This window comes from Camelina sativa, chromosome 5, assembly GCF_000633955.1.
Source record: "Camelina sativa cultivar DH55 chromosome 5, Cs, whole genome shotgun sequence".
NCBI lineage: Eukaryota > Viridiplantae > Streptophyta > Magnoliopsida > Brassicales > Brassicaceae > Camelina > Camelina sativa.
The window spans coordinates 9,608,116-9,623,172 of NC_025689.1; the positions used below are offsets into that span (position 1 = coordinate 9,608,116).

The 15,057-nt window shown below is 34.8% G+C and overlaps 2 protein-coding genes across 3 annotated transcripts; one reads left to right on the forward strand and one right to left on the reverse strand.

Moving 5' to 3' along the window:
- Nucleotides 770-7,816, reverse strand: LOC104786331 (cellulose synthase-like protein B3). 2 transcript variants are annotated; one of them, XM_010511701.2, is made up of 11 exons: nt 7,429-7,816; nt 6,932-7,250; nt 6,730-6,855; nt 6,479-6,601; nt 5,792-5,995; nt 5,507-5,645; nt 4,669-4,853; nt 4,193-4,543; nt 3,488-3,771; nt 3,152-3,226; nt 770-1,803 (listed from the first exon to the last, which is right to left on the reverse strand). In XM_010511701.2, exons 1-10 carry the CDS (start codon nt 7,689-7,691, stop codon nt 3,214-3,216), a joined length of 2,007 nt encoding a protein of 668 aa, XP_010510003.1. In that variant the 5' UTR covers nt 7,692-7,816; the 3' UTR covers nt 770-1,803; nt 3,152-3,213. The 2 variants fall into 2 exon arrangements, with proteins under 2 accessions (XP_010510003.1, XP_010510005.1); XM_010511703.2 differs by having other exon boundaries at nt 1,034-1,803; nt 3,152-3,217.
- LOC104786332 (protein usf) lies at nt 10,881-12,437 on the forward strand. The gene is made up of 5 exons (XM_010511705.2): nt 10,881-11,070; nt 11,336-11,478; nt 11,578-11,707; nt 11,779-11,970; nt 12,062-12,437. The coding sequence occupies exons 1-5, from the start codon at nt 10,921-10,923 to the stop codon at nt 12,266-12,268; spliced, it is 822 nt and encodes a 273-aa protein (XP_010510007.1). The 5' UTR covers nt 10,881-10,920; the 3' UTR covers nt 12,269-12,437.

The following is a 15,057-nucleotide window of genomic DNA, read 5'->3' on the forward strand; positions in this document are numbered from 1 at the left end:
TATGAGACATGCTCTCATAATATATGCAATCTTACCCTTTGACCATAAAAGAGATGGATTTTTAATCATGGCGAATCTAGATTGTAGGACTCCAAATGCACGCTCAACATCTTTTCGTGCACCTTCTTGTTTTTCTGCAAACAAACGATGTTTCGGATGTTGTGGTTGTGGGATGGATTTAACAAATGTCGCCCATTCCGGGTAAATACCATCCGTCAGATAGTAAGCCAAATTATATTCATTTCCGTTGACATAGTACGTAACTTCGGGAGCTCGACCGTAAATAATGTCATTAAATACTGGTGATTGATCAAGAACATTTAAATCGTTACAAGTACCTGGAGCTCCAAAAAATGCGTGCCATATCCAGAGATCTTGTGAAGCTACCGCCTCCAAAACTATTGTTGGTTTACTGGTGCCTCGTGAATACATTCCTTTCCAGGCGGTTGGGCAATTTTTCCACTTCCAATGCATACAGTCGATGCTCCCAACCATCCCGGGAAAACCCCGCAGTTCTCCGTAAAAGAGTAGCCTTTGAAGATCTGCTTGTGTGGGTCGGCGTAGGTATTCAGCGCCAAACAAGTCAACTATTCCGACGACGAAATGTTCCAAACATTTACGAGAAGTCGATTCAGACATACGTAGATATTCGTCAACCGAGTCCGCCCCAAGCCCATATGCTAGTAATCGAATTGCAGCAGTACATTGTTGTATCGGTGAGAAACCATTCCGGAAAGTTGCATCCTTTTTTGGTTTAAAATATGGAACTTCTTCACTGAGACGATTGACAATACGCAAGAACAATGACTTGTTCATGCGAAACCGTCGGCGAAATTGCTTCGTCGTGTAAGTCGGATTATCACTAAAATAATCGTTCCACAAACGTTCGTGGCCTTCTTCCCGTTGTCTATCGATATGCGTACGTGTAGTCTTTTCCTCCGGAATTTGCTCTTCAGCAGCTTCAAATTGATTATTATATTGCTCTTGGAAAAATTGGTTCATACTATCATTATTTGGATCATAATGATAGTGAAATTTGTTAAAATTGTTGGAAGAAGAAGCCATAGCAATAAAGAAGAAAAAGAATTATTTGTTGTTGTAGAGAGAAGCAAGGAGGAAGGAGCAAGGAAGAAATGTTTATTTTGGTGCAAGGAGCAAATGTTTGTTTTTGATGAAAAAACATTGTGCTCTTCTCATCTCATATATACAAGTGATGAAACTAAAATCCAAAGAAACAAAATGATACTAAACATCACGGGTTCACATACACACATCAACATTCACAGGTTCACATACTATCAAACTAGTCTAAACAAAAATCAAAACAACATCCACACATCAACATTCACGGGTTCACATACACACATCCGAAAACAAACAACATCCACACAACAACATTCACGGGTAGACATACACACATCCGAAAACAAACAACATCCACACATCCGAAAACAAACAACAACCACACATCCGAGACATTACTTGAGCTGGTTCACGTGGTCAGTCAGCTGTATCACTTGGTGTTGGAGCTGGATCACTTGATCCTTCAGCTGGATCACAAGTACCTTGAGGTGGATCATTTGGTCGTTGAGCTGGATCACCTGTTCGTTGAGCAGATTCAGTTGAGCTGGATCAATCGCAGGAGCTGGTACGTTGACCTGGTTCCGGAGGCTTGTGAATCCAATCGCAGGAGCTGGTTCCGGAGGATAGTGACAAGTCTCAGCCTCCTCTGATGACTCAGTACTATAGTCTAATGGGCTGTTTATACCATAGTCATAATCACGGTCCATTTCTTCGTTCAACCTGAAACCGAAGCATATAGCATATTAAAACAGTTAAACATGGGTTCATATAGCATACAGCATATTAAAACAGTGAACAACAAACATAAACATTGATCCATTCTAAACATTGAATCACATATAAAACATACACATTCATGAAAAACATTTAGCATAAACAAAGAAAATGGATTCATTAAAAACATATATTCGCTTAGACAACAAACAAGATAGTCAGGGCGCATACATAACTAAACATAGCATATTAAAACATAGCATATCATCTTGGGTGGACCATAGCCTTCTCTCCCTTCGCTGTTCTGCTGTCTCTTCTGTTTGACTAGGAGCTTCACTCGGCTGTGAACTTGGTTGTGAACTTGGCTGTTCACTCGGAAGTGAACTTGGTTGTGAACTAAAATAAGGAATTTGAGAGGAACCAATGTTAAATTGGGAGCAAAGCTATCATATGGGAAGTTAAGAAGGCTAAAGTAGGGTTGAGACTGATTGTTAGGAGTATTGTTTGATTCCATAGCAATCAGAATTAAACAAAGAAAAGATATTGTTCGAAGGTGGATGTTAGAAGAGAAGTAAAAGTTATGATAGATTGGAAGAAAGAGCCAAAAAGAAGGATGATAGAAGAGAAATAAAACAAGATGGACTTAAGAAGCAAAGCGGTTTGACGAAAATATAGAGAAGTTAAGAAGCCATCATTTAATCAAAAGTTAGGAGTTGTTAGGGAGTTTTAATTGTAAATAACAACAACCTACTTCAGTCAAATCAGTAGTAAATAAAAGTCATTTACTATTTTTTCTAAGTAAATCATTCAAAGATTTGTTAACTACTCAACTATATTTGGTGAAGCATTCATAAGTTTCAAACCTATCACAAGTTTGAATATTTTTTTCAGTTTCACAAGTTTGAAAATTTTACAAATTTTTGACAGTTTTAGAAATAGCAGACAGTTTCACAAGTCCTTACACACACTCAAACCTACAGAACAAAACTACAATCACAACGACAAGTCAAATCTAACCAAAACTAAGAGACATACAAACAAACCAAATGATAAAACATCCGACACCACAAAACGAAACCAAAAACAGACCAAAACAAAGATGGTGAGACAGACATACCAAAACAAAGAAACACTTACTTGACAGTAACTATGTCTAACATCCGACACCACAAAATGAAACCAATACCAAACCAAAACAAATATGGTGAGACATAAAGACCAAAACAAAGAGACACTTACTTGACAACAACAATGTCTAACATCCGACACCACAAAACCAAACCATAACCAATTATAATCACAGAATAAACACTAATATCACAACTCAATTCAAGAATCCAACCTTGCGACTAACCTTTATCTTTCGAGCAAACGCAGATTTCTTGAAGAATCCGGTGTAGTTTCCACTTGTTGACCTCACCTACAAACTCCGAGACAAAGAAATTTCAAGTTTAATTCATCAGTTTTATTGTTGATACAAAAATCTAAATACAACTCTCGGAATTCAATCATAGATAGATATAGATTAATCCCAAATCCTATACTATAATCGTATAATTATTAATCCCAAATCTTGTACTACACTGAAACCTAATCGTTTACCCTAAACCAAAATCTTACAGATTTGAGATTAACCCTAAATCGATAAAACCTAATTCAAAGATTGAAAGAGGAAACGACTGTGACAAACCTTCTCTGTATGACCGGAGATTTGCCCGACAAAGGAGAGGAGGAGACAAAGGCGAGTCGATTTTGATTTTGATTTCGATCGAGATTTGGTTTCGATTTGCCAAAAGCCGGACAACGGAAACGACGGAGACAACGACGGAGACAAGGAAGGAATAGGACGGAACTAGCTAAGATCCTTTCGATTTTGGTGTTTATATTGCCGGAAAATGGAGCTTCAGCGGCAAGGATGGCGAGAACGAAGCTGTCGCCTTTTCCAGAAAATAAAGAAACCCTAGACACGATTTGCTGCGAATGAAAGAAATGAAAAAATTAACCTTCTCTCCCTCATTTTTTCGACCAATCAGAGGAGAGGAAAAATATTAGAACACCCTTTGGATCAGTTCTAAACCAAGATCAAAAATATTGATCTAAGCCCATTGTTTCTTATTTTTATTATTTATTGGGCTTAGAACAGGGGGAAAGTTATCCCATTAAGGATGGCCTAAATAAACTCCCTGGAGCCACAAACAACAGCAAAAAAATTTTAAAAATAAATAAACATTAAACTCCCTAGATTAGTACGTTATATGGTATGAGTATAAATAAACCAATATTGAAGCGATTATTTTAATTATGAGATAGATTGAGTCTAATGGTTTATGCTAGTGTCATCCCCTTTGTCATTACCCAAATTCAAATTTTGCTAATGAGAGAGAAAGAGAGCCACCTTGGGAAATAAGGCAGAGTTGTGGAGTAGACAATAAGCAGGCAGTAGACAATAGAAGAGCTCGGGGATTGACCTTAGACCCCAAGTGAGAATGTAAAGATAAGCCAAGCTTTGTCGGAATCTTAGTTTCCGGAAAAACACTCCGATCAATGGACTCCGTTTGTTGAAAAGTATTTCGAGCATTCCTGCCGCCCATCGCCGCTGCTGGACCATCGCCTCTGGTCCTCCCGGTGGCATAGCCCCAAGAAAAGCAGGTGGATCCGGAGAAATATATGAGCTAGTCCACCCTCTCGAGTGGATTCCTAAACCTGTGTGCACATCTTCTGTTGTCGAACCGTATAACCAACCGATCTGCACAATTCATATACAGTATATAGCAAACACACTATTATGGGTTATTTTTTCACAACAAGGCGTTATTATTAATGGGTAAGAGTAGTGATTATTGATTAAACAGAGCAGATAAAGATAATTACGGTTTTGCCCCAGCTGGTTTGGTTCTCGTAGTGACAATGCCCAACTTCTTGAGCCGCTTCAAGAGAGTCGGTAAGGGATGAGTGTTGGGGATTTGGTTTTCTTTGTAATGCATTGACCACCGATGTCACCATCTCTTTAGAATTCCCAAATTCTCTCGCTAAATTTTCTTCAGCCAAATAGCTCCCTTAATCAAATAAAAGACAAGAGCCGTTAATGACAAATTAAAGAGTTAAATAACTTAAGGCATGTTCGTTTATTCATTTGGATGGACCATCTGAATGAACAATTCAAATGTTGTTCGTTTTTGTCAAAAAAAATGAGCATCATCAAAAATCATTTACATGGATCATCTGAATGAGTTTTAAAATTTTAGGCAAAAATTTAAAACTCATTTGGATGATTCTAATTGGACCATTTGGATGGAGATGGTTCATCCAAACAAACTCATTTGTATTTAGATGCATCATCCAAATGAACTATATTTTTGATTTATTTGTTGGATCATTTGATATTGAGATGAATCATTTAGATGTATCATTAAAATAGATCATCTAGATGGAAATTCTAAATGATGAAATGAACAGGGCCTTAATCTGTAGATTAGAACGATGAAATTGTAAAATTATTACATTGTTCAAACATTAAAAAATTTCACGCTAAGAGAGATTGGTTATAACTTGTAATATATAACTTTGTGAAAACGTGAATAGCCAGAAAACTCTTATGAATTTGCACAGTAGTACTTTTTATTTATTTATGATATAAGTATCATATTTTACGTTATACAATCTAGCATAGTCTAGCCCATATATTGTAACCTTGCTCAGTAGTACTTACTTGTAGCAACTGAAGAAAGACTTCTTCCATCATCTTCTAAATCGTCAAGAGAAATACCGTACATAACTCTTCTAGTGTGGAAGCATCCTGAGCCAGCATATGTTGATCCTTGGATTCCCGCAATTCCTCGTCCTATATACTAATTAAATTTCAACAAATAAAAAAAACAAAGACGATTAATTAAGTATGGATTGATGTAACAAAAGAAATATATGAGCTAAAAGAAGATTTTATAAAAAAAACATTAGAAATAAACAAATGAATAGTAAGGAAGAGAACTCTAACTGATTGTAAGACGACGAGTTCATCGGCGTTAGAATCATAGAAATCTTGAGGGTATTGAACAAAAGCACAATTGTTTGAATTCGATATCGAATTTTGTAGAAATATACACATTGCTTGTCGCACCACATCTGCTTCATTCACATACATGTCGCAGTCTACGTTCAACATGTATGGTGCATTTGTCATCAACCCTGACACTCGTACCTGTTCAAATTCATCTTACGCTCAATCATCACATTAAATAGCTATGCATAATGCATGGTTACACCCGATATCACTAGCTCGTTGGCTATCCAAAAGGAGAGAGAAAGGGGAGCGTTTGAATTCAAATAAGCCAATGCGAAGAGGACTTAGCATGCTCTAGTCTACTCCCCCATACTCGAAAAGATTATAGACCTAGGTTCGGAACTTTTTGGTTACCCTTTCATTTTTAAAATTAATGTGGATTGTCACATGCAAGTATGCAACAAAATGTAAAGAGTGATTGCACCCATATTTATCACATGGAACATATGGTATATATAATACTATTATGTATATGGTTGGGTTCGGGAAGTATATGTCACTTTCTCCATAACCGTTTTACCTTTCTTGAAAAGATGCATAAATCTGTATATCCCTTGAAATTGTAAAATAAAATAAAAAATAAAAAAGGAGAGAGAAAGATGTTTAAGAAAATTCACTAACCAGAACGTTCATGGCTCCAGCTTTATAATTATGAAAGTAATTTGGTCTTTTCTCTCTTGAAATGTATACAAAATGTGGGACCTCTTTCTCGTCTCCCATACCTCCCTTGTTCTCCCATACCACCTTCACATAAACACATAAAAAAAGATAAAATTAACCTTTTTGTTATCCAAATGACTGAAATGAAAATTAACTTTTTTACTATATAGTTAGAGATAACATTTAACTCTGATAAATTGTAGAAATAATACCTTAACTATAGTTGAATGATCATTTGGTTTTGTGTTTGAGAAAGCTTCAAAGTCATCATCTGCATCCAACCAATGGGAATCTCCGGTGGCATCTTCCACTTTCCGGCATAACTTCTCGTATTCCCTCTTTAAATTATCACCAAAAAAAAAACTCATTTTCAATAATTGCATTAATTAAAATTTGTGACAAACCCTTTTTTACCTTCATCATATCCCAGTCTTTACTGAATTCGGAACTTTCTGTTGCGGCCGGATGGTTCAAGAAATATCTAAAAGGAGCTCTAACTCTAACATTGTATTTCTTGCAGAACGGAACCCAAATCTTGGCGAACTTTGAAGCTTCCTTGAGAGAGAAGTAAGTGAGAGGTGAGCATCCATCGTCCGAAACATAACAAGCTAGTTTGTTTGCCGGATAGTTCACGGCTAACAGAGAAAGCAGGGTGTTCACAACGAGAATCGGCGGCTCCCTTACCGGATCCGCCGTGGTCAAGAACATATCTACGGATGGTAGGTCATGAACCCTGATATTAAAAATTGCTATGCCAGTTAACTAAAATAAAAAATAAAAAATATTTGCTATTTAGTACTCCACTAAGAGTAGAAAGATATATATAATGAATAATACACTTAATACAAATTTTGTAAGAATATTGGTTTAGTGTATATAAACGTGTGTAGGTAAAATATATGAAATGATACCTTTCATCAAGTCTATCAGCATACGGTTTATATTCAGCAGGACTCCACTTTATGCAGGTAATAAGCAGCCATATGAAAGTGAAAAAAGATTCACAGAGAAAAGCCACAACCCATACGTTGTCGCTTTGTTTCATAAGTAAGATTCGATGCAAGAGAAGAGAAATGAGAAGGCCTAGAATCGTGAGATCTACAGCTCTTAGAAAATAGTTTTTGTATGAGATCTTCTCGCAAAGAGGAGGGAGGGAAGAACTTGACCCCGCCATTGCTGGAGGATCTTTTGTGTCCTTTCTTGCGGGGATGTTTTTGATATGTTTCCAACGGGTTAGATTAAATAATGCCTCGCGTCTACGAGTGCTTGTGTGTATATGATGTGTACTGTATTCTGACAAAATAAAAAGATAGATACTAATACACATATATAGACTTATAATAAAAGGAGTGGTGAGAACTAAGAAGAGATAAAAATAGAGTAGATCTCTAGATATTGTGTTGTTATTAAAACTATTATCTAGAAAACAGACAAAGATAAATTTGTCAACTGATATTGGACTAGTTGTCATTTGGATACATGAATTTAAAAGCAAAAAGTATATTATTATAAAACATATATATGTATAGATTGTAAAATTTAATGTAAATATATATATATATATATATATATATATATATATATATATTTATTACGGAAGCCAAAATATATAGACATTGAAAAAGTTAGAATAATGAATTTCACGTAAATTTGAAATTTGTTTTTTGAATAAAATGTAAAATTTATTCGAAAATGGTCTAACGTTTTTACATCAAATGCATCAGTTATTTGAATCTTTTAACAAAACGTTCAAGGCAGAAAAAATTATGAATGATGTCCCTAGTGTGTCGTGAACCAAACAGCAACCATCACCTTGCTCTCTTATGGAAGTCAATCTGTTGCGGACATCTTTATCTAGCCTTTTGAGTAGCTAAGCCGGTGGAGTGTGAACTTCCCCATACCGTCTACCGTTGCGCTCCTTCCATAGTGAATAAACTAGAAGCTGGAAAGAATATCAGAGTACCTAGAAACAATTGAACCCTGCCGACTGACCTATTCGTGAGGAGATTGAAAACAACAGCCCAGTCTGTAGAGAAGTTACCATACTTTAGTCGAGTATGGACATTCGTAAATTTGGAATTTGACTTCTAGATATTACGACTAGACTGAACGTATGGTCTTAAGTATATTCCATACAAAAAAAAAATTATCAACGAATCAATTACTCATATTGACATTATTAATCTAACAACCAATTCACCAAGAATACGTTACTACTTACTAACACATATATAAAATGTGTGCATGTTACGTGTTACGGTATATGTATATATAATATATCACTGTCTATTTGTGATGGGGCTTTTTTTTGTGGTCTGATTCAAATTAGGATAACGATAAAGTTTTGTTTCTTTACACCGTTTGCTCTTGTGATGAATAACGAGTAATCATCTCTCGTCAGACAAAAGAAGTCTCGTTACGCTTCATTGTAATTAACTAATTATACTACAAAAAAAAAATATGGAAATAACAAATATGAAAATCAATAATTTACAATGATTTCTTTGCATCGCCTTTTCAGGAATGGAAAAGATACGTAATGAACTTCTCATTTGTCCCCGATTAGGTTGTGGCTATGCGTTACGTGCACTATTCCCGGAACGAGAATTAATCATATGGGATTGGGTTGGTACCACTACCATATTGCGTTTAAATTCAAAATTTCATATAAAGAACTATAAGGATATGTATAAACTTAATACATATGACATCTCTTGGTCGATATTTTGTGATTGATTTTTTTTTCTTTTTCTACATCATATTTTTCACTATTATCTAGATATCGATTTTGCAAGCCTTGTTTATCTCTTAATTAAAAATAATAATAATAATTAACGTTCATATATACAGTTGGCTTTAAGACCCCAAATAGAAACAGGACAAAATCATTGAGTCGTTATCATGAAATCGAGAAACCACGAATTTCACAAAAACAAAAATTAAGTTCGTCATGTGTCATTGTTACAAAAAAACACACACAAAGATATAAGTAACGTACGTCTTATATGTAATTAAATAAATGTGTATAATATAAGCTTAATTATTGGGAGAAAAGAGACAAACCATAGTATGTAGCAGCAAAGCAGTGCAGGCCGTTTTTTTTTTTTTTTGGAGCTCTACGACATACTCCACGCACTCACCCTATATAGTCCAGAATCAGAAATGTGCGGCTACTATTCACGTGGTATTATTGTCTTACATTTATATTTTTTTTTGGACAAAACATCTATTTTTTTTTTTTTGAATGAAGGACAAAACATCCAGGATTTTTGCCAAAAATGATACATTTTTTAAAAAAGTTTTCACAAATGCCACATTCTCAAAATCTTAAAGAAAATGGCATAAAATAAATTTATGGCATAATATCAAAAGATGATTTTACCCTCGTGATAATAATGAAGTAAAGAAGCGGAAAAATTGTGTCTTTTTCATAGTTTTGGAAGGAAAGGTACGGATGATGGACAAGATAGTGGATAAGATGATAGACAAGATAAATATGATGGACAAGATGCGATTGATGGTAAAGAAGCAGATGATAGACAAGATGATACAGAAAATGATGGACAAGATGATAAGGAGAAGGATGAGATAAGATGTGGTTGATGGACAAGATAAATATGATTGACAAGATGAAAATAATGGACAAAATAAATATAATGGACAAGATGCGGTTGATGGACACGATGCAGATGATGGACAAGATGATACAAAAAATGATGGACAATATGATAGGGAGAAGGATGAGAAGATGATGAAGAAGAAAATGACGTGGAGGATGATGGATAAGGTGATAACATGTAGGATGGTGAACCAAAAGAAGATGTGGAGGATGATGGACCAAAAGTGATAGCATAGAGGATGGTGTACCAAAAGAGGATGTCGAGGATGGTGGACCAAAAAAGGATGATGTAGATCTTGTCCGGCATCTTTCTCCATATCATCTTGTCCATTATTCTAATTTTGTCCATCGTTTGCATTTTGTCTATTATCCGCATATTGTCTATCATTTCTTGTCCGTCATCGGCATCTTATCAATCATCCACATCTTGTCCATCATCCGCATTTTGTCCGTCATCTGTATCTTGTCTATCAGCAGCATAATATTCATAGAAGAACATTTATGTATTTTTAAGTGAGGGTTGTGGTATTGTGGAAAAGAAGTGAACAAAGCGGCATTTTGACTAAATTTTTTTACTATTCATGGTATTTCTTTTAATTAACTCTATTTTATTTTGTATCGGTAAATACAAAAACAATTACTTCTAATCAACTGGGCCTTTTAAGCCCACAATAAAAAATCAAACTGAGCCCAAATGCCCACGCTAACAGAACGATGTCGTTTACGTGATTACGTCGGTTTGGGTTGACTCTGTCTCTGAGTTAGTTTCGTTTCTTCGCAAACAATGTCATCTTCATCTTCTAGATTCTTCTCTTCTTCAATCGGAAAGGCTTATTCGCTCTCTAGATCCTCGATTCCTTCGTTTTCTCGCTTATCAGTCCGATCAATGGCCGATTCTGCTTTCAAGAAAATCCAGATCCAAAGAGATGACACTGTAAAGCTTCGATCTTTTTATACATAGTACCTGAATCGTATAGAAAAATTTCAGATTTTCTCATTTTGATGGTTGTTCTCTGGTAACAGAAACTGGGAATGAGAGTAAGAGGTTTTGAAAGTTTTAGTCTTTATCAGATTTAGTTGTAGAACTTGATTAATTTTAAGAGGGACAGTGTGGTTAATTTAGTATTTGGCTGTATATGTGATTCTTCTATAAGGCTTGATTTTACTCAAATGGAAACTTATATGATATGTTTGGTCAGACGTTTGATGCGTATGTGGTTGGTAAAGATGATGCACCTGGAATTGTGGTGATTCAAGAATGGTGGGGTGTTGACTTTGAGATCAAGAACCACGCTATTAAAATCTCTAAACTTGAGCCTGGTTTCAAAGCTCTTATACCTGAGTGAGTTGCTTCTTCCAAGTTGAGGTTCAGTTTTGTTAAAAAGTATGGATCTTTTTTTTGAGTGTCTTCTTCTTACGGACGTTTTCTTATTGTTTGTAGCTTGTATCGAGGAAAGGTTGGTTTGGATACTGCTGAGGCGCAGCATTTAATGGATGGTCTTGACTGGCCAGGTGCCATTAAGGATATAAGCGCTTCTGTTAATTGGCTTAAAGCTAATGGCTCGAAGAAGGTAGCCAAAATTTGAACTAATTGCTTTCAGATTCTATTAAAAGGGCAGATAATTTATAATTGGGGTGATAGGTTGGTGTGACTGGAATGTGTATGGGAGGTGCACTAGCTATAGCTAGCTCTGTTTTGGTACCAGAGGTGGATGCTGTTGTTGGATTCTATGGAACCCCTTCCTCAGAGCTTGCAGATCCAGCAAAAGCCAAGGCACCTATTCAGGCCCATTTTGGAGAGCTTGACAATTTTGCCGGTTTCTCTGATGTCACGGTATGTATACACATACCACTACATTTACATTTCCAATAGCGTGAAAGTTTACCTGAGATCATGAATCCAAGGATTATTACAACCATTGCAGGCAGCGAAGAATCTCGAAGAGAAGCTCAAAGCTTCGGGAGTAGCAAACGAGGTTCACATCTATCCAGGGAACGGGCACGCGTTCTTGAACAGGAGTCCAGAAGGAGTGAGCAGAAGGAAAAGCATGGGACTTTCTGATGAAGACGAAGCCGCTGTGGAGCTTGCTTGGTCTCGCTTCAACTCCTGGATGAAACATTACTTGGCTTGAAAGCTTTCTTCTCTGAGACAATACTTCATTTTAAGCCCCGTCTCAAATAAGGACATTACTCTTTAGGACTCTTGTCTTGTCTGAATCAAATAAAGGTGTATCTTTGCTTGTGGAAAATGTTCGAACCTTTTTTTTAATAAAATTCCAACTGAATATCGATGTGTGTCTCTCCTCTCGTCTTTGTGTTTGTAACGAGTTAAACTGATATCGATATGTAGATGTAGTTTAACCGCCAAAGTCTGTTATCATCTTGTAATAAGTGCTCAATTATGAATACATGGGGGAACCATCCATAGCATTTACTGGACAATGTGAACTCAATTTAAGCCCCAATGTTAAGCTCCTCTTATCATATCAACAAGAATTCGAAAATGATAGGACAACTGATCGTTTCCTTTCGTTATTTATAAATTTTAAAATAGCACGTGTTTCAGTATTGTCTCTATGAATTTTTTTTTAAAAAAATTTTGGTTTGTCGGCAAAGAGTATTTGTAAATGTGTGTATAAAGTATTAATGTATGCATAAAGTCTAAAAGTCTAAATGTTGATTAATAATTTAATAGCATAAATGTTTCAACAGCTAATATTCAGCTGTGTATGTTTAAGACTATAATTACAGTTCGGTCCCCATAGCTGCACAAAGCCTGTTTTGTGGCTTCCTGCTTTGGTAATTTTTCAGTTTCTTCTATTTGATCGACACTAATGTTCTGGTTGGTAAAACGTGTAATCACATGTACGCATTTTGTGAGAAATACACTACAAACAAGATTGTATTTTAGTATCACTACACCAACCAAATTGGAAGGGATTTGAACAATTTTTATTTATGTATGATTAATTAATAAATCACTAGATTAGGACCCGTGCTAGAGCACGGGTTAAAATTCTTTTTATATGATTGTTTTTAAAAAAAAATTTGGATAAACATTATGCAATAAAATCATATGCTAAATATGATGGCTTGAAAAGACACATATTTTGTAAGTTTTATATTGTTAATTTTGTAATTTTATGTATGAGAAATGGTATGTTTGTTGTTTGTTTTTATTTTAATTTTTGAATATGTTTGGTGAAAGTTTTTTAATATGATCCGTGCTTAGGTAAGATTTTATTTTCAATTGTACAATAAGATTTCGGAAATCACAATTAAGTGTGATTAATTACCAAGATGTTATTCCTTTTTACACCTAACAGTATAGTTTTATGTCTAACAATATATATTTTGTAACAATACATGAAATACTAAAGATTTTATTTTGGAAATTGTATAAATTATTGGAATATTTTCTTTAAAATGATTCATTAAGATATTCTTAAGTGTATTTCTATAGTCCACGAATTGACCAATTAATCTATAACCTTTTTTAATAACCAATCTATATTTAATCTATAACCTATTTTGTAACCAGCTTATTAAAATTATTTAGTATACAAAAAGAAGTTGTATACTTCTGTTTTATTATATAGGGGATACACATGAGTTTAATTAAATACATTTACGTTAACAACCGTACCCATTTCATCATCAAAATCTAATTAAAAAAAGTCAAATAAAATTATTTAAAAAAAACTAATAAAAACATAATGCAAGCATAGGAAGGACACTATATGGTACAAATCCAGGATATAATAGACATACGGATCAATACATGCAATTAAGAAATGAGATTACGTGTATGATTAGGATTCACAAAATCTTTAGATTCCGCAAGTTATTCATCAATTTTATTCCAAGATTTCAAAGTTTTACACTTTACTAATTGGAACTTAAATATTAATAGATAAAAAATACAAGTGCGTAAGAAACAGAATTCAGTAGTAAACACGTTTACGCACTGATAAACAAATTTAGATCTTGTGCTGATCTTGTGAATTGAAGTGTAGTGTCGGTTAACAACTTGAAGCCGCTAAACACTCCGGGGCCAGCCAGCTTTGTTCACATTTTCTCACCACATAAGAACTACGTCACTCAGTTTTTTTCCCAAACATCTTTTGTATCACATGCCGACAAATATAATGACACCAAAACAATATCAAATCGACCGACAAATTGTGATTCTGTAAAATTAGTATGTTTATAGTAGTAGAAGAAAGAAACCCATAAAACGTGCATGAGGTAAAGGAACCACGCGATTCATGACCAATGGCAAGTGAGACAAAAACAATAAGCAGCAACAACAACAACAAAAAGTGAGAAACAAATATGTTTTAAAACAATAACATATTTTTTACTATTATATAATCACTGACAGGCCTGTAAATTATATTCACCCGTTGGAAGATTTGTTTAGAATAAACAAACCATCAAAGTTGTAAGAAAAAAAAAACAAACCCATAAAAAGGTAGAAATTCTCCTGTGAAAATGAGATATCGATACTTCATTAATGTTTGGTTTGGACCTAAAAAGGTAGCTATCCAGACATATAAACTAGGCTCGTTAAACCTTCACATCAAAATGTGATTGAGATGAATTCCTTCTTCATGTTCGTTTGATCTACTTGTTTTGCTTTTTGGGAGTGCACAGTCCACTTTTTTTTACCAGAAATAATATCTAGCCTATCTTTAAAAAGAATTATTTGGAAAAAATATGAACAAGATTTCAAGAATACTTCTGTAGAGATAACGTTATATTTAATTTGTGTATTAATTTAGTTAGACATATTGACACCGTGAAAATACTATTTCATTAATATTGATTTTTCTAATCATTGGAGATGATTGTTTGGGGGATATCATTGGCTGGGTGTCTTATTCTGCGGCTAAATAAATAAAACTAAAAGATTGTATGA